Source organism: Staurois parvus, unplaced genomic scaffold (assembly GCF_062004578.1).
Source record: "Staurois parvus isolate SC_StPar_1 unplaced genomic scaffold, SC_StPar_1.0 ptg000538l, whole genome shotgun sequence".
NCBI classification, from domain to species: domain Eukaryota; kingdom Metazoa; phylum Chordata; class Amphibia; order Anura; family Ranidae; genus Staurois; species Staurois parvus.
Genome location: NW_028318334.1, coordinates 5,693,270 through 5,719,201, shown reverse-complemented (window position 1 = coordinate 5,719,201; position 25,932 = coordinate 5,693,270). Strand labels below are relative to the sequence as shown.

General features: G+C 40.8%; 1 protein-coding gene across 1 annotated transcript; it reads right to left on the bottom strand.

Moving 5' to 3' along the window:
• Positions 1-1,533: 1,533 nt before the first annotated feature.
• On the bottom strand, positions 1,534-25,510 carry LOC149451467 (syndecan 4-A-like). The gene is made up of 5 exons (XM_089690643.1): positions 25,342-25,510; positions 6,652-6,808; positions 5,508-5,548; positions 4,247-4,436; positions 1,534-3,743 (listed from the first exon to the last, which is right to left on the bottom strand). The coding sequence occupies exons 1-5, from the start codon at positions 25,393-25,395 to the stop codon at positions 3,595-3,597; spliced, it is 591 nt and encodes a 196-aa protein (XP_089546769.1). The 5' UTR covers positions 25,396-25,510; the 3' UTR covers positions 1,534-3,594.
• Between the last annotated feature and the right edge of the window lie 422 nt (positions 25,511-25,932).

Genomic DNA, 25,932 nt, shown 5'->3' with positions numbered 1-25,932 from the left:
GTCCAAGCGAACTTCCCTGATAACCTTGCACTGGCCCAGGCAGGCGTGGTTTTTGACCCTCGTGGCCCTGGCAACTTGTCCTCCTTGGATGTTGCCATGCTAAGGATCTTCTCTTGCAGGGTCCAGTTCTATGCCCCCAGGTGGAGTCTAGCAGCTTTGTTTCTGTAAAACAGCTGCTGAGGAAAGGGTTTTTTTTCTAGGGTAGCAATAACCCTCTTAAAAAGTAAAAGGAAACCTGTTCAATTTATCCTAAAGGTTTGGAAACATTATCAGGTGATGTGTTCAGACTCTCAAAAGTGCATAGTTTAGTGTTGGCCCTAGAATTCCTTCCGGCTGGGGGCAGACAAAGTGGCAGGTCTCAGCACATCCCAGGAGTCCCCTTTGGCCAGGGGCAAGCTCATGGTGAGGTTTTTTTTTTAAGTCCTCGGCCAGACAAAAGCCAGAGAGGGAGCAGCCATTTCCTGAATGGGACCTGACAGTGCTTAATGCCTTTGCTCAGAAATTTGCCTCCTAAGACAGTATTTCTGGTAGCCATTACCACAGCAAGGAGGGTGAGTGAGCCCCTTTCCTCCAGATAGGGTAACATCCAGTACAGACCCAGATGTTTTACCAAAATGTGGACTAGCATTTTATCAGGGCCAATAAATTACTGACATTTTGTTCTAATCCTTCATGACCAAGAAAAGAATACACCTCTTTAACATCTAACGTGTGAAATTTCCTAATTATTTAGATCGGATTATTAGGAAGTCTGATTCCTTTTTGTATTTTTCAGGGGCGAGAAAGGGTTGCAATGCCTCTAGACACACCTTGGTTAGGTGGCTGAGACTGGCAATTATGCATATCTGGCAGAAGGTCTAGAAGTCCCAGAAAGCATTGAGGCTCACTCTACGAGAAAAAAAAAAAGTCAGCAGCTACAAATGTGTGACATGTATCCCAGGAGGCTGCAGGGGTGGTGTAAAAGGGCCACATTTCCCTGTTACTTTCAAACTAAACAGAAGTGAAAAATCCTGCAACTGAAACTAAAAAAAGGTTCCCCTTTCCACCCAGAGGTTTGTAGGCATTAAAATGACCCTCACTTCAATTTTAAAGCTATATTAAACCCAAAACCATATTGCAGATTACCAATCCTTGAATGTAGTGGCTGCATAAGGTATTTAGGCAGGAAAAAAGTGACAGAGGAGGGACCTCCAGCAGATTGATAGCCTCAGCCCTACCTGTGAGCAGCTTGGGGGGGGGGTGCACTTTCAGAGCTCTCCAGAATGTATTAGCTCTCCACACCTTTTTCTGAACATTCAGACAAGCTGTATAAATTCTGGACTTTGAACAGATGGAGAAGACTGCTCATAAACAGGTACAGCTTCTGTAGGAGGGTTTAAACCATCACCTGAGGCCAGTCACTTCACTGGGTAAATGTATTGGGAGGCAGGGGGAGTAAAAACACAAAAGTCCCACAAAGTTGAGTCACATCTCATATTTGAAACAACCTGCTTTAAATAAAATGTCTGCAAGTAAAAAATAAATAAACGGCTATTAAAGTTGTGAAATATAAATATTTAATAGTTGCTACATAAAAATATTTTACAAGATATAAAAAAAACTTGAAACTGTACTGTGAGAAGAACTGAATGATGTACAGAGCAGTTGTACACAAGGAAACCATTGTGGCTGCACTTACAAGCTGGAAATGCAATTTAGCAACTGCCCTACATGTATTTAAAGTGAACCTGTCACACTTATTTTGGTGACAAGCTGTGTTAAGACTTTTTGGAAGACATCTACTTGGCCTAGAGCTGATGCACTTAAAAAAATTACAGAATTTTGGCAGACTTTCACTGGGGTGATTTACAGAGTATGCATACAGCTCAGTTTTTATAATTTTCAAAACCATAGCCAAAAAAAAAAAAAAAAAAAAAAAAATAGATTACATTTTAAAAAAGCAAGGGGGGGGGCGGGGAAGGAGTTTGTCATCAAAATAGTTTTGGCAACAGGTTCACAATAAGAAAATGCCCTTTGTATAAAAATATAATATACATATATACACATACACACTCAGGTTAATATAAAACATTTGGGGGGGGGCGGCTGTTAAATTACGAAGTAGAATTTTATTTGCAACAAAATTTCTACAAAACACGATCAATATTAAAACACTATTTAACCTAACATTATAAAGGGAATATAAAGAATGCAAATACTCTTTAAATATTCACTTCAAAATCTTAAAATGTCAAAAAATTCTAAAAAACCCATTTCCCCCCCCCCATCCAATGAAAAAAAAAAAAAAAAAGAAAAAAAAAAAAAAAGTCTGCTGTATCAGACCATATCAATTTTTTTTTTCGCACATATATATTTTCCCCACACTCACAACCCCACATTCGTTCTAGGCATGGGGAAAAAAAAAAAAAAAAAAAAAAAAAAAAAAAAAAAAAAACCACCAAACATAAGGACATTCAAAATAGCAAGCTTTTCCCTTGGTCAGAAAACAGTTGTCTGTCAGATTTGGCAACTGTGATGCTTACAAAATTGAAAGAAAACAGCAATCATGGAGAGACTTGAAAGTCTGCAGGTACAGAGTCCATCACACACACACACTATCCCTTTAAAAATGGGAACTGGCATACACTGGGGGTACGCAACACGAGTCAGAGCCACAAAATCTGTGTTCCTAGTAATCCAACATCCTATTTGTTGAGACTGCTCTTTTCAATATTACTAACAATCATGGGACCTCTGCATAAAGGAGCTCAATTGCTCCACACCAAGAGAAAGCAATACATGGACATCCAGCTAGATAACTCCCAGTGTGCCTTGCCAGCCTGTAAGGTACTAGACAACACAATTCCTCAATAGCTAAGGTTGCCCAACAATAGCCCATATCACAGCTAGACAGATCTAAGGAGAAAAGCTGCAGAACCAGGTTTTCCCTGCAGTATGGTGTCTGTCATGCACAATATTCCGAAATCAGAGCGTGTTCCACAGGGAGAACCCCGCTTTAGAAGGCAATCCGAAACCCAGATGTGATATTGGAATACTATACATTTGCTTTTTTTTTTTTTTTTTTTTTTTTTTTAAACACAAAGGTTGGCCTTAGTGGAAGGAAATAAAATCCAAAATGCATTTTATTACAAAAAAATATATATATAATGATTGCTGATCCTAGAAAAACTGCAGTGTAAAGTCTCTGTGACACAAGTTAAATACAGTATATGTGCATTAGTGTTTATGCATAATGAACATAAAGTCCACCTTTTATGTAGTGTACCTTAACATTTACCATCAACTTCTTGTTTTGCAACAGTTCCCATACATGAACATCTGGGGGGGGGGGGTGGGAAGGAAAAAAAAAAAAAAAATATGTTTGCCAGTCTAGAGACTATGGCAACCATCATAGCTTTAGAGAGTCAACACTTAACAGCTTATTTTGCATCCTTGCAATGTACTTTAACTAGGTAAGAGTCAATTGATTTCTTATATTAAAAAAAAAAAAAAACCTCTTGATAGCGGTAATAGGAATGCATTTTTATACAAAAAGGTGTTTCTTGGGTCCGTAATGAATTTCAAAAAAGTTCAGTCAAAAGATTTGAAAGACCTCTACGCCTCAACTGTAGGTGCCTTCTTATAGATGGGCTTTTTCACTGTATCATAGGTGAGGTCTCCTTTGCTCCTCCTAATGCGCATGACCAACAAAACAATGATGAAGATGGCAAACAGCAGGCCAACAAGAGTACCAGCAACCAGAGCTGTAAAGGAAAAAAAAAAAAAAAAAAAGCTCATTAAAGTTACAGACATGTTAAAACATGTGCACCACAAATTTTGGCCAAAAACACCAACACATAAAATTGAGTTAACACCAAATTAGGTTTATCCTCCTTTGTATAAACTAGCCTAACCAGACAGACAATCAGGAAGCTAGCATGTTTGCACAGAAGAGAAATGATAGCCTCTATTTTGCGTATGATAGGGGTTTTTTTTTTTTTTTAATAAAAAGTCAAATACAAAAAGGTTTTGTATCCCCCCACCCCCCAGCCTTTATTGTAATAAGGAAATGCCTCTTGATAAAATAGAATGTACAATTCACATTGCTTTTCCTTCCTGCCAATCAGGAAAACAATCATAATAAAATGCCTGTTCAGTTATTTGGCAGTCAGCTAGCAGAACAGTACAAACAGGAACTCTTACAGCCATCTGTATACAAATATAAACCTACTATATGGAAGGAAGTGGGTTAATAAAATGAACCTACCGACTATAACTTCAGTCTTGCTGAAGAAGCTGCTGGCAGTGCTAGCCATTGAGATTTCATTCGATGGTTCAGCTTCATCAGGTAAGACATTCTTTCTGGGTATGATATCATTGTCAATATGGAGGACATCAATATCGTTATTATTCGAGTCTCTGAAGTTGTTTTCTGGAATCTTGTTACCCATAGTAGTCTGTAAGTCATGAAGAAAAACAAAATTAATTCCACAATCGTCCCACCTACCAGCAAAGTAGGTAGGAAAAGCTCCATGTTAGGCAAGCCAGACGTTAAACAAATTCTTTCCTTCTACACAGGTGGAATATAGTTGTTGGAGGAAACCCTCCCACAAAACGACAGCATTCTGCTAGCAGGGAGGGTTCCCTGCTGGCAGGAAGTATTCCCTGTGGAACCTGAGGGGTTAATCATCCACATTGTATAAAAAGGCTGTTTGATACGGTCTTCTCTGATCTTCCTCTTCTACTGTCCCCAATTCATCTGCTGATAGCAGAGTTTAAGGTGTATTGCTAGTTTTTTTTCCTTTGGAAGAGTGAATGTGATCAGCAAAGCCAATCAGCACTGTCCAGACAGAGCACCAGGGGTTATGCAGCCTCTTAGGACAGTCCGACAGAATGAAAACTCCTACAAGCTTCAACCAGTGCTAGATGGACACAGAGGTCAAAGACTTCTAAATACTGCTGATGAGAAAAGATATTTAGCAGTTTATATTTCCTGAAATAATTGGGAGACCAGATATAGTGAATGTAGGGTCCTGGGTTTTAGCAACACCAAATTTCCCATTAGTCAAAAATAAACGCATGTCTTAAAATTAGGATTGTAAATTCATATACTAAAAATGGAGGAGGGGGGTGGAAGACACCCCCTCCAACCATGACCAATTGAACAGTTTCCTCTAAATCCCCCCCAAAATACACACTGAACTCTTGATAAGATATGGTCTGAGGGGTCAAAGTAATTACTGGCAATATTTCCAAAGATCTGAAACTGAACAAAAGGTCTAAAGAACACACTGAGGAAAAGGATCTGGCCTCATCTGTGTTGAATGTGCATTTGCAACATGTACCTACTTGAAACTTAAGCTATGCGATGTACTATACAACCACAATATGCAATAAGCATATGCATTACAAATCCTAAAAAACACAAAAAAGCATAAAAAAGACAAGTGCACAAAAGGGAACAGTTCCAACCCCCCTGAGCAAAGGATCGGAGCGATGCAGCAGTACATTTTAAACTCAATACTCACCGTGGGTGTGTCCGAAGTTGATTCAAGGTCATCCATTTCATCTGCAAAGGAAAGCAGATTAAGATAAAATATCAGTATGCATTTCAAAGGCCTTACCAGCTTCAGCAAACCAAAGGGGTAGTAAGCAGACAGGACTACTTTCAAATGACATGGCAACAGGATTAAACAAAATGTTCTGTAGTCTTAAAGTAGAAAGATCACGTTTCCAAAAAAACACCTATTAAAAAAAGGATCTCAAAATGGACTAAGAGAACTGATAATTCAAACTGGATAATCTCAATCATTCAAAAAAAGGACTCAAAGATAAGCACAGGTACTTGCAATAGACAAGTCATTAGTAAAAACTCTGTGCAACAATTGTAATGCATATGTACAGTCATACTTCTCCCTCCCCCCAAGCATGAGCTGTACACAACAGCTCTGTGAAAAATGTTAACAATGTTCTCATTTAAAAAACTAGGCACCTTCAACGTTTAGAAGAAAAAAAAAAAAAAAAAAAAAAAAAAAAAAAAAAAAAGGGTCTGGGTGACCATTGTACCATTTTTTGCTAACTACTAAAGATCCCCCATAACATTTCAGATAACTTGCATGTTTACTTAGAACACAAGTTTCTCAGTGCACCAAACAACATCTTCCCAAGTATTCTATAGCCACACCTTGTTTATCTTTCCTATGCATTTATGTGTCAAGTATGTTTCAACATGTTCAGTAGGCACCAGAGATACTTTTGGCGCCTACGTGTAATGAAGGAATACAAAAAAGGGAGGGAAGTAAATGCAAAGTAATTTATGCTTTGAACACTACATACAAAATTACTTTTAGTCTTTCTGGCCATGGCAGTTTTTTTTTTTGCTTAAGTGGACCTGTTCCCTTACATACAAACACCTTAAAACAGTCATTTTAATAAGTGTTAAGGAACCAGTGCAAAATCTTTATAGATGTAAAAGTCAGTATGTATAAAAATGACACAAAGCGACTGGCCCCTCTTGGGTCACAGAGCATGCCCAGTATATTTACTGGTGAAATGCTAATTATCCAGCTCTATGCTTCGTCATTAGAAAAAAAAAAACAAAAACCCACACTTCATTCTGAGGTGGTTCTATATCTGCTTTAATTTTAAATAACCAATACAAACAAGTTTTACCTCCAGAGGCAGAACCATCATCATCTTCCTCATCATCCTCTGAATCTGAATCCAGGTCTTCATAAAAGTCATCCAAATCCTCATCATCAGGTAGAGACCCAGAGGACTCCATAAGGTCAAACATACCATTTGGGTCCATTGTCTCAGTTTCTCTTATCTGCAATAAGGTAGGGGAAAAAAAAAAAATTAAATATATATGCCACACATAGGTAACTTCATAGTATGACAGCAACAATCACAGAATACATCAAACAAATTATATAAAAAATTTTTTTTTTCCAAAGCCTTTGTTGGAGAAACCAGGGTGATAAAACCCATCACCGACTACAGTGCACAAACTGTTACTTTCTCTGGTCAACCCATGCCAATAGCAGTAACCACTAGGGTGGCTGAGAATTTTGAAGAGTCCCTGGAAGAAGTAGCCCCTGTGGGTTGAACTAAATTGACTTGTGCCTTTCAAACCAGACAAAAAAATAAATAAATAAATAAAGTACCTAGGCAATTCAAATGCATGCAATCTCCAAAAAGATTAGAATATTGGTTTTAGGTGGACTTGGCATTAAAGCCACCCTGGTAATATACAAAGTAAATGAGGGCTGCAGGTGACCCAGGAGATCAATCCATTCAGAAATGTGTTAGCTACATGAAAAATTTGTCCTCTGTTGGCTGTGTTCTGTGGTGCAGGTAGCAAGAAATGCAAGTGATAAACACATTCCACGTAACTGTCAATGGATGAACTACAGCCGTACAATGGATTGAAATTAGGTTGATCCCTGATGAAAGGGCAGGTTGGTTGTACACAAGTTGATCAACTGACTTGTGTACAAACCAGCTGGAAAATTCTCATGATGCTGATCAGTACATTCTCCCTACAGTCAAAGTACAATAATTCAGGAGGGATTCCCATCCACAGAGTATGTGGATGGTAGAATGGTGTTACTTTCCTTTTTTTGGGAATAAAATATATGGCCATACTTTACAAAAGTAAAACCTGGACGGGGACACACACACACACACCCTTTTGTTGATGTTGGGGGGGGGGGGGGGGGGGCAAACTACACACCCCACCTTCTGATGAGCAAAGGACATTGACATGAAATCTGGCCGGTCAAGGCTGAACTTCAGTCAATGCTCAAGGCTCCAGTAAGCCCTTATTCACTATCAACTGCTGGGAGTTGAGGCAGGAAATTATCTTGTATAAGCTCTATGCATACAAGCAGGGAAAAGGAAGAAAGTCCTGATTGCCACATATCACACACAGCCCTGCATGGCCAGAAAGAGCAGGCCTCAGCCTAGACTCTGTCCAGGCCATGTCCCAAAGCATTTCAACCCACAGGGCTTGGTCATGGAAGTGAAATGCAGGGCTTCGTGTGATGTGCAGCATTCGGCATCTCTCGTTCCCTGCTTGCAATATTTCAGCAGTTTAGACCAATTAGTAGAGACTGAGGCGATTACAAAAAGGGTATACAATCACAAATCTACACTACAAATGCACCTATACCTTTACGTTTGGCAGGAAAATGTTAATGTCAGCATATAAAGCATTCCATTCTCAATGAGATCTCAATTAAAACAGGTTGGTATAGAAGTTTTTTTTACAGCAAGCGTTACAACCACACCTGATTCACAGGAACACACCTAACAAAATATGTTCCCTGTAAAAGGCACAATATGTTGCCGCGCATGATAAAGGAGGTAGGACACAAGAACATTACAATGAAAGGTGGGCGAAAACAATGCTGGAAAGTAAAAAAATTCTAGTGACTACAAATAGAGTAGTCATAGGCAACAAAACTAAAAAAGGTTTCTTGCCTACAAAATGAGACATAAAACTGAAGGTCATAACAGATTGTTTACCTGCAAATAAAGGGCCAGAAGAGAACTAAGGAAATAGAATTTTTTTTTCCCTAAAACTTGCTTAGCTTATGTATATATTGCTGGCCATCAGATTTACAGTGCTAGATTTTATTTTACATAACTCGGACAACCCCTTTAAGGTTTTTTTGTCATTTTATATCTTAAATGCACTTATGTGAATAGTAATGTGGACTTTACATTTTTTTTTGTTATGGGTTTTTAACCAAATTTAAACAAAAATTTGATAAATTTGAAAACAATTTTGCATTTTGTGGCAAATCATGACGTCTGATTATTTTCATCTAATTTCCATGTATTTTGGTGTGCTGAAAACAAAATATTGAAAAACTCCTAAACAGCTTTTTAGTCGCAGACCTGTGTAATCTGTCCACAACTGAAAAGAACGCAGACTTTCCCCAGTTATACACAGATTTGGATGAAAGTGTTTACATCTGCCTGCCCATAGACTCACATTGTGAATCTGTCGGAAAAATGGACAGACAGACTGAATGCTTGTGTGACCAGGGCCCTAAAGACATACTATAATAGGGTCTTCTGATATGTACAAAGCAAAGATACAAAGAAACCACACACACACACACACACACACACACACACACTATGATCAATTTCATGAAAACTAGATTACTGGGCCATTAAGTAGTGGATGCGTGATATATAGATTTTTTTTTGGGGGGGGGAGGGGGGGGGGGGGGAGAATAAGGAATGTTACTTCGTGTCACTTTAAAGTGGTTGTGAACCCTTACATATACCAAGTGACTGGCCTCACTTCATTAAACACATACTCATAAGTTGTACCTGTTTAGCTGCATCATTCTCTACATACAGTTGTGTAGAAAATAGCAGTCAGACATCACTAACCTGATCAATTACTGTTTTTGGTAGAAATGATATTTCTACATGGCAAATAATTTACTAGCAGGTGTAGTAGAGTCATTGACAGACCAAACAGTCATGACATGCATGCTGCTGATTCTGTGTAATTGAATCACTAAGTGAAGGGGGCATGTTCAAAATAATAGCAGTGTAGAGTTCTATTAGTGAGGTCATTCATTCTTTGAAAAACAGGTGGCAATTTTTGCCCTTATTTAAGGAAGGAAGGCAGCAAATGTTGTACATGCTGGTTACAGTGTATTTCTCTCTGAAATTCTGAGGAAAATGGGTCGTTCCAGACATTGTTCAGAAGAACAGCGTACCTTGATTAAGTTGATTGGAGAGGGGAAAACAAAAGTGCAGAAAAAAAAAAAAAATGATAGGCTGCTCAGCTAAAATGATCAAAAATGCTTTAAAAAAATGCCAAAACCTGAAAGACGTGGAAGAAAACGAAAATCTACCATTCCAATGGATAGAACAGCCAAAATGGCAAGAACTCAGCCAACAACCAGCTCCAGGAAGATGAAAGAAGGTCTAAAGTTACCTGTGAGTACTGTTACAATTAGAAGACACCTATGTGAAGCCAAGCTATCTGCAAGAAGCCCCCGCAAAGTCCCACTGTTGGGGGGGGGGGGGGGGGGGGGGGGGGGGGGGGGAACAACACACACACACGCTGAAGCGGTTACAATTTGCCAAAGAGCACATTGACTGGCCTAAAGAGAAATGCTGCAACATTTTGTGGACTGATGAAAGTAAGATTGTTCTTTTTGGGTCTAGTGGCCGGAGACAGTTTGTCAGACGACCCCCAAACACTGAATTCAAGCCACAGTACACTGTGAAGACAGTGAAGTATGGTTGTGCAAGCATCATGATATGGGGATGTTTCTCATACTACGCTGTTGGGCCTATTTATCGCATACCAGGGATCATGGATCAGTTTGAATATATCAGAATACTTGAAGAGGTCATGCTGCCTTATGCTGAAGAGGAAATGCCCTTGAAATGGGTGTTCCAACAAGACAACGACCCCAAACACACCAGTAAACGTTCAACATCTTGGTTCCAGACCAACAAGATTGACGTTATGGAGTGGCCAGCCCAATCCCCGGATCTTAATCCAATAGAAAACTTGTGGGGTGACATCAAAAATGCAGAACTGTGGAATGTAGTCCAATCATCCTGGGCTGGAATACCTGTTCACAGGTGCCAGAAGTTGGATGACTCCATGCAACACAGATGTACAGCAGTTCTCAGAAACAGTGCTTATACAACTAAATATTCATTAAATGATTCAAAAGAAAAGCATAATCTTCAAACATTTTTCAGTTCAGTGAATGTTTGAGTTTAAAAAAAATAAAATAGTGTTTTCTTTACAGTCTAATATTCACTTTTCTTCAATTTTTTTTTTTCTTAGAGTAACACCACAGATTTGATATATTTTTCCTTCATGTTTTGATTTGGAATAGAATGTGTAGTGTTCCCAATGCATTTGTGTGTATGGAAATAAAAGCTATTAGAAGAATTTTGAACTTTATTCAACACACTGCTATTATTTTGAACACAACTGTATGTTTGAAGTCCAGAACTTCAGCTTGTCTGAGTGTTCAGGGAAAAAAAAAAAAAAAAAAAAAAAAAAAAAAGAAGAAGTGGAAAGCAGATACATTCAGGAACAGAGCTGAGGCTGTCACAGGCTGTGCCCTCTCAGTCACCATTTATGTGATGTCAGGAGCGATTTATACGGATTGAGGAACAACGGAGCAGACAGAAATGATGTTTCGTGCTCTCGAGACAAGTACACACTATAGAGGGATACGCTTTGTTCTGATTTCATGGCTGAGGTTTCCAACCACTTTAAAGTGTTACTAAACCCAGGATCCTGCATTCAATATATATGGTCTCCCACAGTATGCACATGGAAATGCAATTATTTTAGTAAATATAAACAGCTAAATACTAAATATTGCTAATAGCAGTATATAGCAGTCTTGTGACCTCTATCAGTGTCTGACTGAGTACTGGTTAAAGCTTGTAAGAGGAGCTCTCATCCCTCTGACTGTCCTATGAGGCTGCATAACCCCTGGCCCTCTGTCTTGACAGTGCTGATAACATGCACTCCCCAAAAATATATAATAAATAATAATGAATAACGCACTTAACTGGGCATGTGCAGAGCGACTCCTAGAGCTCTGTACTATCAGTAGATGAATCCAGGACAGCAGAAGGGGAGGATCAGAGAAGACAGGATCAAACAGCCCTCTTACACAATGCGAAGGATTACCCCCTTAAGTTCCACAGCGAGTATAACAAGCATGCTATACTGCATATACAGACCAATTTTACCTTGTGGGTTTAGTAACATTAAGCTACCCATAGATGGACTGAAATTTCGATCCATCTACAGCTGTTCCCCCTCGACAGACGTCGATCAAACTATCAACTTTGTCAATTGGGCCTGCTGGAACACTTCTGTCAATTCACCAATAGGCTCCAGTTGCTGATTACTGTATTCTGACAGTGGAGAGTCCTGCTGCCAGAATACAAAATCACACACCCATGAGGCATCTATGGCCAGCCTTAGGAATAGAAAAGCCTACATTCTATGCATGTAGAAACATGCAGGTTACCAAGTACATTAACAGATTTGCATCTTTCCATGTGTGTCCTTGCAATATGCACTGCCTGTGTTTCAATATCAATAAAACAAGTTTTCCAGTCTATGCTGTACATAGTAAATCAATGTGGATAATATTCAACTAGCATTCATGATAAGTTGTACTCTTAACAAGGTCAGTCTCTGGGACAGAACAGCTCAAAAAAAAAAAAAAAAAAAAAAAAAAAAAAAAAGGAAGAAAGAAAAAGAAAGAAGACCGCCCAAGCTGGAATTTCACATTACACACCAGTGGAGGGCAAAGAAGGGGTAATCGATCTTAAATCTGCTTTTAATAACTAGGAGCATGAAGTTAAACCACCACCTTGGCTTGCACATTCATTCCTTCCTAGCAAATCATGCACAAGAATGTACTCTGCATATTTATATGGTTTCAAGTACTAGTGTTCAATATTCTGCTTCTTACGGAATCCTACTGGTTAAACTTTATTGAAAAAACACAGTTGAAGTATGCACAACATTCATGATTGGGGGGGGGGGGGGGGGGTTAGCTGATGGGAGGGGGGGGGGGGAAAAGGTCTACATTTCCATCTAACAAACTTGGGTTCTTGAAGGGAAGGCACTGCAATGTCTAACCATCTGGGCTCATCATAGTCAGCTGACTACAGTAATCAAACTACAATCTGCATGTCCAGCCCCTCTGGTATACATCATTAACCCTCTGATACCTACTAGCAGGTAAAAGCAGAATTATATTCTAATAGGGATTCACTAAAACCATATAGAGAGGCTGCAAAGTATTCTGTCCAAATCCTGGTTCACACTAATACAGTACACAGAACATGCTGTGCATTCCTATTAGATTCATGTGATTCAGTGCAGTGCAATTTGGACCCAATCATTTTGGATAGACCCAAATAAAAAAAACAAGACAAGTATTTTAAAGAAAAACGTGGGAGTCTAAAAGTCAAAAGCCAACTCCTAACAAAAAAAAACAAAAAACATGAAGACAACATGCACATGGTCCAATGCATGAAAACCCTATAAAAGAAAGGTAAACCTAGCAAGATATGAGGGGGTGCACAAAAATTCTATCAGTTGGAGTGCACATCTGCAACATTTATAACCCACTGAATTACTATGCAAGCCGTCTTCGATTTATGCTATACATACATGAATTTTCATTTGTGGAGATTGGGTTAGGTGTGAAGATGAACTGCAGGTTCACAGACATGGCCAAATAGGCTTAGTTGTGGTGTCCTAGTATGGACTAGCTGTTAACCACTCCTAGTATAAAACATTACCAGCTCTGCCTATGAAGCATAAAGAAAAAAAAAACAGTTTTAAATGAAGGTGGGGGGAGGGGAGGGGATATTGGTGGGCAAATAATTTAGCTGTTAACCTCATATCTGCCACTTTGAGGCCAGCAACAGTTTTGAGAAAATCCATGTGATGTCTTTTGTTAGATGCAGATCAGAGCAGTGATATCAAACATGCTGTAGAAGAAAAACTATAAGCCAGCCCCTTGATCCACACTGGATAGACAGGAAATACCTTCTTTAAGAATGAATCAAACTCCATGGAGGGGAGAGATTCCAAGCCTGGGGGGGGCTGCTTCCTGAGAGTACAACTGAGCTCGGAGTCTGTACATGTTTGGTAAAAACAGCAGAAGGCAATCACGGCACATTAACATTAAAGGTAGGGGCGTCCCCACAACAAATAGCCTTCAAGCTCCACAAGGTGTTTTAAGGTGAAGGGAATTTATATATCAATAGAATTCATTCAGCATAGACTTTAAAAATCCACAGGAGCTCATGATTCTGTCACCCCAGTTTTAACTATACAGACGCACGCTTATGTAATAGTACATTTCAGCTTTACTCATCACTAACTTTGGATTCTAACTATATGGCCTAAATGAAAAACAAAACAGTAGGAGTGCACCGAAAAAGGAAAAACCATTTTGTCACCACTAAAATCATCCTAAAAACCCAACATGCTGGCTGACACCCACTCAACTGGTTTTATGATGCGAATGACTAGGATGGCTCAATATTCTAAGGAAAGTATATATGGCCAGAAAAGGTTTGCCAACTTTTCCTATATGCTCAGTGAACAGCCTATAGACCAGAGGTAGGAAACTACAAACTCCATCATGCCTCTGTCTTTTGAAGGTCATGCTTTGTAGCCGCCTTATGGGATTTGTAGTTCCATAACATCCAGCATACCAAGGTTGCTTCAAACATTCAGTTTTACAATCAGGATAGATCAGGAGATAGTCATCCAACATCTTGGAGCACATTTGCTGCTGGAAGGACAAACAAATGCCCAATTTGATCTTTTGGGGAACAGGAAATTAACACTTTAGCAGACTGCATAATCAAAGTGTCTACCATTAAATCCATTTCATTGCCTGACCTCTATACTATTGACTTTGGCTATCAGTAATTAATCAGTTGTTTGCCTACACCTGGGATCATGCAGAGATTCCTGATTGCAGTGTAAAGTCATTTGCACACCAATAGTGCCAGGCTCCATAGACCTAGTCACAAAGTAATTATGTAGAAAGGGGACAATATGTTTACAAAAGGTTACCTCCCCAGGATAACACCTTATCTAGTTGCTCCAATAAAAATGAATTGTGGCTAGAAGAGTGCACACAAGGGGAGAGAAAAAAAAAAAAAAAAAAATTGTTCCATAACCAAACCAGGAAGTAAGATGAAATCCCTGCAACGTAAGAGAATTTGAGGACCCCCAGGAAACCAGAACTGGTGTCCCCAATGGAAGACTTTTCTGGGGCAACCCAAAATTTTGGAATTGGTTACTTTCAATGATAATGGTAACCAGGACAAAGGGGGAATCTCCCTAAAGCTGGCTACACATTATACAAAGTTATTGTTAAATTTCCTCTAGCATTACCTTCAACTATGCAGTGCAAGGGCCTGTCTGATTGCATACAAATTGAAAGTGTTGAGGTTTGAAGCAACCAAGTACTGTGATGCATATGTCAGTCTTAAAGGCTCTACGACCCTCAGGATAGTATTACTTTCTTAGTAAAAAGCAGGGGGAGAAGAAAAAAAAAAAAAAACCCCAGACACAACAAGATTATAAAGAATGACCCTCATATCCTATGGCAGAATGTACAAACAATACATATACACACACAACTTGTAGTTTGACTCCTTGTATACAATAAACACAAAAAGCAAAAACACCTTCTCAGATCAGGAGACTGATCAAGTAAAGCAGAGAAAGCTGTAAAAGGAGATAACGCAGTTCGAACACGAGACAAGCACCTGTTGGAACAAAGCACACCCATACAATAGAGCTATTCTTTTTCACTCAACAGTTAAACGTGTCCATACGCGATTGTGAAACCTGTATAAAGGGAATTGTACTTTTCCATTTCAAAAGGAAATAAGATACCTGCTAACTTTATGAAACTCATGCAAGATTTTCATAGAGCAAAGCATAAAAAATCCATGTGTGCTAATGATACTGGGCAAAACATAATGGACTGACCACTAACCAGATTCCAAGAGGTTTCAGTGGTAGTCCAAAGAAATGGGCAACTTGTGACTTGCTATCTAGTTTTATTATGCAGAAACCTAGAATGAGAAAACTGCAAAGGCTGCTATTGCAGATCTTGTCAAAGCTTCCTGGTAGTCTCTGGAATCAACCATGTAAACAATGACCTGGAACAAGCAAGTAGATCAGAAAGTCAGCATTCCCAAAATCTATACATGTTGAGCCAGTGACAATACTAAACCACCAATCATCATAACTGGAGGGGGGTTGGCACAGGAATCTTATGTAGGTCCTTAAAAATATCAGTCTTGAAGCCATCTCTGGTCAGATGCAAGATATACGTTTAATATTGCACTATATAAGCAGATTCAGGAGGGATAATGTATTTGACATGCCATCATTATACTTTGATGACTGATTTGGAATATACTTAACACGGCTGAATAATCTTAGGACTTTACATCCACATTAGTATAGCAGAAGTAGAAAACATGAGAAAATAATGGCCAACATGCTGCTGCTCCTTTCCAGTCAAGACTGGCGCTAGGCACCTAGCTGTATTCTTAGAGATGAAATGGGCTGTCACCATCCTGGCTATGCTGTCTGGCTGAGGGGCCCAGATCACAATCAAAACATTCCTTTGGCAGGCAAGACTTCTCATACATCAGTTGCGTAGCTAGATTTTCTTGTCAACTTTAATGGTTGAGGATTTCAGCATATGGCAAACATTCTTAGAACTGAAATGCCATGGCATCAAAACAGTACCCAGAGCAGTGCATTGTTCTGTGCAGAGAAAAATAGGCTACTCTGGATGCTGCAGCTTTTATTCTTCACACCCCAAGAGTACCAGCAGGTGTTCTTCCCCCACCAGGTTGAAGGCATTTAAACCCAAGGGACAGAATTGGAACTTCAAGTGTTAGCATTGGGTTCATAGCAATATTAGTGGATGCAAGACTTTTGTAGTATCTACGTGATCATAATGGGCAAACTCTTGCACAAAATGTGGAATATGAAGCATGTTGCCAATAACGGCCAGCAGGGGCATTTCATTTGCCCACATGTACTAGTAACAAATTGAGGTCTACATCTCACAAGCTTAACACTGCACAATTATGAAATCATTCTCATAACATTTAATTCTAAGCCAAGAAACCCAGCCACACATTAGTCTTACTCCTGGAATACTTTGTCACCAACAGCTGTACCTAAATTGTACCAAATTATACAGTAGAACCTGAGAAATTTAACAAACCTATATAAATTTGTCATCTTCAAACTGTTTGAACATTGAAAGAAAAAAAAAAAAAAAAAAGTGGGGGAGAGTTAGGACCTCTCAACGTTACATTGCTCTCGGTGTTCCCATTTGAGAGACTAGAGAATCCTCCCTATCCATTTGGCAAAACGGGAAGTGAGACTTTACTTCTTGTCCAGGGATAGAGATCAGACTAGAAGAAAATTCTATGGACAGCATTTAAAACCCAATAATTTCAACCCTTCCCTACCCGAAACTAGGTTAGGGCTGGAATTGGGATTTAAATACAGTCCTTTAGCAAGGCAAGGAAGGGTCTCATGGTTTCCCCAGCACCAATCAGAAGGCCAAGCCTTGTTAAGTAAAGACATAACAGTCAAATGTCTACAAACAAGAGTTGTCTTAGTCCTAAGCAATGACGTGGTCAGGATGTGAAGCATGAACACATCATAATAGGTAGACACACACAGGCTGTTTACCCTACATGTAAAAGGCACCTGGAGCCCCATACTGCATACAGGACTACTCTATGTGAAGGCATAACAAAGGCCTTCAGGAAGCCAAGAGGCAGCCCTTCAAAACATTCACCATAGGCCCTGGATGAATAGTACTGCAGCTGTTCTGTTCATAGAGATGTGTCATGCACATGTGAAATTACTAAGTGAGAGGAGGAACACGCAACTGACGTGCAGTACTGGCAACAAGAAAGATTTTAAATAAAGAAGTTATTGACATATGCAGTAATCATTAGTCATGGGGAGGGTGTATAGGTACGCACTGCTCCTCCCTTGTTTGCACAATGAACTAGAATTATGGAGAAGAGATGTACAGCTGAAAAATTCATTTTCAGGAAGCTTGATCCAAAATTAAAATAGATTCTCCACCCCCCAAGTAAAGCTGGCCATATAGTATGTATATATATATATATATATATATATATATATATATATATATATATAGTGCAGCGCTGTAATGTAATTTGATATAAAATAATTCAAGTCTTTATTTACGATAAAATCAAATATGTGCAGGCCTTTTCCTCATTAGGTGACTGGAAAACGATAAAAATGCGCACTCACCGACCGCACATTTTAAATGCGCCTGTGTGTAATCTTATCCAGAGGACCAGCCAAGCATGCAGCTCCAGAACACATATGGATCCTCCCTCTCAAGTACTGACATCAACCTTGGGTGTAGTAATACCTCCAGATCCAGAGACCCTCTCGCCCCAAATAGGCAGGGATCCCCCTCGTGACTCCAGGCACCCCAAAATCGAAGGTGTAGATCTGCAACCCTCCAATAGGAGAGTCAAGGAAAAAAGGGGAACGCCAATAGTGTGGTAGGTTCAAAACTTTATTGTAGCAACACTCATAAAGCCAGGGTCACATACACATACATACACTATTAGCCAGTAAGCGGACAGGTAAGTATGAAAAAATAGGTACTAACCCGGCAGTGGTATAGATTGGAGACCACTAGACCTCCTCGTGGTCTCAGTGGTCAGGAAGTCACACTTGCTAATGGCTCCTCCTGAGGCCTTTCGTGCCAAATGCACTTCATCAGAGGATGGACGCCACTAGCAGTGTGACAGCAAGACTTCCTATTTAAACGCGGTTCGCGCATGCACGAAAATCCCGCTCTATCGTCCAAAGTCCGAAAAGCGGTACTGCGCATGCGCGAATAGCCGCCATTTTGCCGTGGATCGCGGCTGTGCAGTATCGAACTGCGCATGCGCCGCCCGATCGCCAACCACGAAAAAGGAGAGACAGAAGGGGAAAGAGGAGGAAGGAGAACGAGAGGACACCCCAAAAAAGACGGGTTTGAAAGGTCAGGGAATCTTTAACCTCAGTGGCCTTGAGCTGACTAATGAAGAGCTTGACCTTCTTGATAAAGGGTTAAAATACACCCCTGCCACACGGATGAATAAATTTAATACTTATGTGGATGTGCACAAGTTTATTAGACAATTGTCCCTCAAAAAATATTTTTTTAACAAACCTAGTTTAGGGAACCAGTCTCCCTCGGGTATGATTCACTCCAATTTAAGAAACGCATCCACCTTTAATCCCCCTCCACAATCACATTCTTACTTAAATGTTTTTAGGGAGAAAGTTCTAAGGGATTTGGATGATATGCCTGTAAAACGGGTATACGATAACCCTAGTGACAGGTTGGCCATTAAGACCCTCTTGGTCTCCAATCGTGGTCTCCAATCTATACCACTGCCGGGTTAGTACCTATTTTTTCATACTTACCTGTCCGCTTACTGGCTAATAGTGTATGTATGTGTATGTGACCCTGGCTTTATGAGTGTTGCTACAATAAAGTTTTGAACCTACCACACTATTGGCGTTCCCCTTTTTTCCTTGACTCTCCTATTGGAGGGTTGCAGATCTACACCTTCGATTTTGGGGCGCCTGGAGTCACGAGGGGGATCCCTGCCTATTTGGGGCGAGAGGGTCTCTGGATCTGGAGGTATTACTACACCCAAGGTTGATGTCAGTACTTGAGAGGGAGGATCCATATGTGTTCTGGAGCTGCATGCTTGGCTGGTCCTCTGGATAAGATTACACACAGGCGCATTTAAAATGTGCGGTCGGTGAGTGCGCATTTTTATTGTTTTCCAGTCACCTAATGAGGAAAAGGCCTGCACATATTTGATTTTATCGTAAATAAAGACTTGAATTATTTTATATCAAATTACATTACAGCGCTGCACTATATATATATATATATATATATATATATATATATATATATATATATACACACACACACCACACTATATTTCTGTTATGAGGTCCGATAGTTCCTTGAAGGGTTCTAGCTGCCGATTTCTCTGAGCGCTCGCTATATATCTACTATTTTAAAGCTGGCCATATGTTAGGTCGATTTTAAAATGAACGTTCATATGAAGAATTTCATAACACCAACTTGAAATGTTGGATTTTCAAAGGACATTTTGTCATTTGCTTTTAACATTGTTTTGGAACTAATGGAATTTTTCATCACTATGGTTAAATGCAAGGAGATGACTCGTACTCATTAAATCAGACAATTTGAAAACAGTGAATTAAAAAGAAAAAGTTTTGAATGTAAAAAATTCTACTGGTGTATGGCCAACTTACTATGGAGAAACCTGCCAGCCAGCCAAACAAGCTAAAGAACCTATTGGTCTACTAAAGTCATACTAAAACTAAACAGGATACTTCCAAACATGATGCAATCTATGACTGCAACCCATTAACACAAGCCAGTACATAAATATATGGTGGTGGGTTGGGTACTAGAAGCACCGCTGGTTTCTCTGTTCACATGCAGCCAATTAATGATTTAGCTAATGAACAGGGGGCCTGCACTGTATGTGTGGAGAGTATGGTAATTTAATCATTCCAACGGAAATTATGTTTTAAGTGGAACACTTTCCTACCTAATAAACTGCAGTATCATTTATATGCAAATGAGGGGAACCCAGAGAACAATAACCCTAGCAGGGCCTCAATCTATAGGCCTTAGTCTTTCTGAACTGCCAGGCTGACTTTTGTTTTGAACTGCTGCAATTGAAGCCCCCTCCACCCCCTTTAGAAGCATATGTCAAAACCATTGTAGCATCCATACCTCACTGCTTCCGAAAAGAGCACCGTCTACCAAACAGGGTTCAAACACTGGAGAGTTTGTTACTCAAGATTAACATTTAACCATGTCCTACAATTCAATGCCCACGAGGACAGTGAACTCAGTTCTAACGCCCATATGCTATATTACACAGAGCTATGACTGTATATACAGATCACTGATTGAGTGAGAAATCCCTCCCCTTTAAAGTTGTGCTTCATATGACCTGTATTAAAATGTCTGGAGGTCAGTCACACACAGCAACTAATATTTGTTTCCTAACCAGCACTAGAAAGACATTTAAAGTCAAATTCTTATCAGCTGCTAGAAATAATAGGGCAAATAATGAACTTTCTGAAACATAAGGCTTGTGGTGCCAGGAGCAATGGTAATTGCCAGCAACCAATTTAAAAGTCTGCTTTGTATCATTTCATCAAGAGAATGAAAACAGCAGCAGCAGCCTAGACTGGAAACACAGTATGGTGCGCTTTCCCCAAAGGTTCCACCTATTGCAACTAGCTGGCCAATATTACAAGAGCAATACCATGGCTATGAATAGGACACTGACAGTTCCAGAATGCACCACCTCATAATTCTGCATAATCTTTGCTGAAACATCACTCAAAAGGGCCAGAGACTTTCCACTGTTGGCAAAGGTAAATTAGAGAGGGGTGGACCCAAATTTGACAGGTACCCACTCCCACTGTGATTGCCTAGGCCACGGGTGTCAAACTGGCAGCCCTCCAGCTGTTGCAAAACTATGAGGCATTGCAAGATTGATAGTTACAAGCATGACTCCCAAAGGCAAAGGCATGCTGGGACTTGTAGTTTCGCAACAGCTGTAGGGCCTCCAGTTTAACACACCTTGCCTAGGCAATCTGAAGCGGAAGTTGCACCCCCCCCCCCCCCCCCCCAAGTTGTCTTCTAGGGCAAGTGACAGAACCGCTGCTCCTTGCGAGTTGTCCCATAGGCTTCTGGGATCTAACGCATTGGGCAGTAAGCACTCTGCTGTGAAGCCACAAGCAGTCACAGCCTTGTGCCCACACTTAAGATGCCGGCACTGAGGAAAGGACAGCCAGTGAAACTGGCTGAGTTGAGGACACTGCTGGATCAAAGGACAGGTGTCTTGTAAAAGTCAGCAGCTACAGTTTTTGTAGCCACCAAATTTTTTTTTTCGTCTTTTAAATTTTTACTGGAGCAATACACATGGTTGAAAGTTTGCCAATAACCAAGACATTCTTGCTCTCGGCTCCACACACACACACACTATTCACCTTGTGACTGCATAGAAGTCACATTAGTTTATATTGCCTGTTTATACTGTCCCTATGCTTATGCAATAGTGCAATCTCTACATTGGGCCAAAGCCCCTTTTTGAACCATTATATTAAGGAATATGTAAAGCCAATATTTCATAATTTCTGAAATGTGCCTGCTTTATTATATACTTGTATGAAGACATATCCTGTTCTCTTCGTATTGCTTCCTTTGTGTGAAATCCCTGGTGTTCCTGCCAGTCCTTCCAATTTCCTATTAAGCTGACCATACTAGGCATGAGAGCACAGTATGTTCAGTTCTCCAGCTATTCTGGGAACTCAGCCTGTTCTCCAATGATCAGACAACCCCTCCCTTCCTGCACAGCCATTCACTGTTCAGATTAGTGTAATGCTGTTTCTCTTCCCCCATCTAAGAACTGAGGGAATGTAATCACTTAAATAGAGGGAAAAATATATATATTTTTTTAAGCTATACACAAAATGGTTTGCCTTTCATTTCTATTGAATAGGCTGTTTACAATGTGAGGGTTCACTAGCACTTTGACAACTGTATAATCTCCACATTGGCCTATAGTCCATATCTGCCCAATTACAGATTCCTTGGTGATGGCGAAGTCTCCACATTGGTCTACAACCCCACTCTGCACTGGTACATAAAAGGTTAAGTGACTGTATTGCCTCTACAATGTTCTACAATTCCTCTTGGCACCATTATATAAGCCTTAGTGACTAGTGTCTACATTTGGTCTACAGGCCCTCCTTGCACTATTATACAAGTGTTAGTGAATAAGGTCTCCACAATGTCCTCTAGCTCCTCATTGCACCATTATACAAGCCATAGAGACTGTTTACACATTGGCCTATAGTCCCTCTTTGAACTGTTATACAAGTTCTTTGGACGGTAATGTTTCCACAATGACCTATTCTTTGCAGCATTCTTTAAAACCTTAATGAACGTGGCCTCCACACAGTGCAAAGGGACTACAGCCACAAAGTGGAGTGTATACAGGAATACTTACATAATATTGCAAACAGGGAGTATAGACCAATTCTATAAGCATTTGGGGCTGTATAGTCTCCATACTGGCCATTAGTCCTAAAATATAAATAAGCTAAACGGCATTAAAAGTTCGCTTAAAACCTAAATCCCAAAGTCAGAATGTTCATCGTTTTTCAGAGCAATAATGGAAACATCTCAATCTCAGCGTTCCACTGAAACTTTACGGCATTATGTATTGGGCAATCACAAAAGCAGGAAGGATACCCAATTTAGGAAATGAAGGGAGAAAAAAAAAAAAAAAAAAAATCCAAGAAAATGTTTTCATGTGACGTTACGCAACAAAGGAGGGCCTATGTTGCAACACTAATGTACCGTGACATCAAAGCCAAATAACTCCAGGCATCTCCAAGGGGATGGCAGTGGAGTCTTTCCCTCCCATTTAGTTCCTCCTCCTACATCCAAGAAGAGGACAATGATATTAGCAGTAATCACAGCATATTTCTAGGCAGAACTTTCTTCCAAACACTAATCTGATCCTTCTGAACAAACAGAAGACACAGCTAGGGTCAGGTAAAATTGATGCATGCACTCCACATCCTTGGCTTCTTTCTCCTGTCCTGTTTATCCAAAGCATCTCATTTTACATAACTACTTGACAGAGTAAAAGAAAGATACATTCAAGGGGAAAAGCCGCTGCATCTGCTAATAAGGCAGTCAAGAGCTTACTTTATCCCAGACAAAAAAAAGATTCCATTCTCAAGTTGGAATCCAAATATCTTCTAAGCCACCACAAATGCAATTCCTGTGCCAAAATGTTATCTTGGCCAAGAGGCAGGAATGAGTGACGTAGTCACTACTTCCTGGGGCCTATGGTGCAAGGAACGAGGTCATGGAACAAGCCTAAAAATAAACAAGGTGCTGGCCGGATGGCAATATACATCCATTCTACATGAACATCCCATGATAAGCTGACATACTGCACTGGTGGTCTGGATGACTAGAGCAAGCAAAGTTTCCAAACAGAGCCCCCAGTGGGAAATTTACATCCTCAATTTTGTGATACCTAAAGACATTACAGGGAACACCAACTTCATTTATTGTGCCGCTTTCCTGACATCTCCACATAGGAGAGAATCTCATCCACAGCCCATTAACCAAGAGAATGACATCTGCAAGGAAAAGGTGCTGGAATTTGGCTGGAACAATGGGCCAGGTCAGAGTGCGAACCTCATGCTCTGATGTAGAGAGGGGGGCACAGAGGAGAAGAGAGGCATGCTTTAATAAATGGAGCCTCTCCTGCCCAGACATTCCACAAGAACAGCTCAATGAGCACTACATCCCTGGGGGCACTGACCCCTCTACACCCCATCCACCAACATCACTGAATGTTACCATGCAGCCAGGACCCCCACGCTGGGAGTATGGGGAAACTACTACACTTAACACATCAGAGCACACATAAGGAGAAGCATTCCATGGATACCCAGCAATAAGAGGGGGCCACATCTTCACATTTTACATGAACAATTCCAACAATTTCCTAAAGCCCACCCCAAAGAAAAAAAAAAAAAAAAAAAAACACAACAAACAGCACCTTATAGAAAACACTCCCACTCCATTTTTTGACACCTTTTTCACTCTATAGACTCCTACCCACACAAGTCACCTCCACTCTAGGTACCTACCTATATTACATAGTGCCCTTCCCCCACAAATCACCTCCAACTCTAAAGGGTACTCCCCAATTCACCTCCACTCTATAGAACCCCTTATGTCAACTCACCCTTCTCTATTAACCCCCCCTACAAAGTCATCTTTACTCTATATACCCCCCACTCTATAGAACCCCTTATGTCAACTCACCCTTCTCTATTAACCCCCCCTACAAAGTCATCTTTACTCTATAGACCCCCCCCCCCCCCCAAATCCCTCCACTCTATAGAACCACTTATGTCAACTCACCCTTCTCTATTAACCCCCCCTACAAAGTCATCTTTACTCTATAGACCCGCCCCCCCCCAAATCCCCTCCACTCTATAGAACCACTTATGTCAACTCACCCTTCTCTATTAACCCCCCCCCCCTACAGTCATCTTTACTCTATATACCCCCCCACTCTATAGAACCCCTTATGTCAACTCACCCTTCTCTATTAACCCCCCCCTACAAAGTCATCTTTACTCTTTGAACCCCCCCCCCCCCCAATTCACCTCCACTCTATAGAACCCCTTATATCAACTTTCTCTATTAACCCCCTCCCCCCTCTACAAAGTCATCTTTACTCTAAAAGACCCCCCCCATTCACCTCCACTATACAGGTATTCCCCCTGAACATAACCCCCATCAAAAAAAACCCTCCCCCCCCCCCCCATCTACAGAACCCCCTTATAAGATATCCCCCAAAATTACCTTTTAGTCATAGTAACCCCCCCCCCCTACAATCCACAGCTTCTCATAAACCCTCCGCTGTACCCCCAATAATCTGCAGTACTCTTATGTAGAGCCCCTACTCCCCATAGAACCCCACATACCACTCTACAACCCCCTCCCATACCACACACACTGATCCCTCCACATTCCCTCCTCCACTCTCTCCCCCTCCCCCCTCTATAGGTGGTCTCGGTATCCGGTCCATGGCGGATCCCGTCCCCCGATCACTCACCGACTCGGCGGATGCCGCACATAGTAGGAAAGCGAGGAGGATGACGATCTTCATGTCTGCTTTTGTAGTTATTCCGGACGATAAAAACTTTATCCCGCTCTGTAGTCCTGACTGTCCGCTCACACTGTGCGCACAACTTCCCTCTGCTGGGCACACACACCTTCAAAGGGTTTTGTACGTCCAGTCCCCGCCCCCTGACTGCACACCTCCCCTCCCCCACTACCGGAATTTCCCTGTCTAGGGATTCATTCACTTAAAGGGGAAATGACATAAGAGGCTCACTTCTCAGCAGAGGAATTTTCCCTGCTCGGCCCTTTTGTTTCCGAACTGTGACGTGTGTGTGGAGGGCTGTCCTCCGTTCATGAGGGGGGAGGCAGACGATGCTTCTCTGTGTGGACTCTGGAATTACCTCACATACCATGACCTCACACACCGTCCCCTCACACGTAATGACCTCACACACCATGACCTCACACACCATCCCCTCACACACCGTCCCCTCACATGTAATGACCTCACACACCATGACCTCACACGTAATGACCTCACACACCATCCCCTCACACACCATGACCTCACACACCATCCCCT

Coding starts and splice junctions, on each gene's coding strand:
- LOC149451467 (XM_089690643.1), bottom strand. CDS start 25,395: ATGAAGATCGTCATCCTCCTCGCTTTCCTACTATGTGCGGCATCCGCC. Junction 6,809..25,341: donor GTGCGGCATCCGCCGAGTCG/GTGAGTGATCGG, acceptor ACCTTATTGCAG/ATAAGAGAAACTGAGACAAT. Junction 5,549..6,651: donor TGATGGTTCTGCCTCTGGAG/GTAAAACTTGTT, acceptor TTTCCTTTGCAG/ATGAAATGGATGACCTTGAA.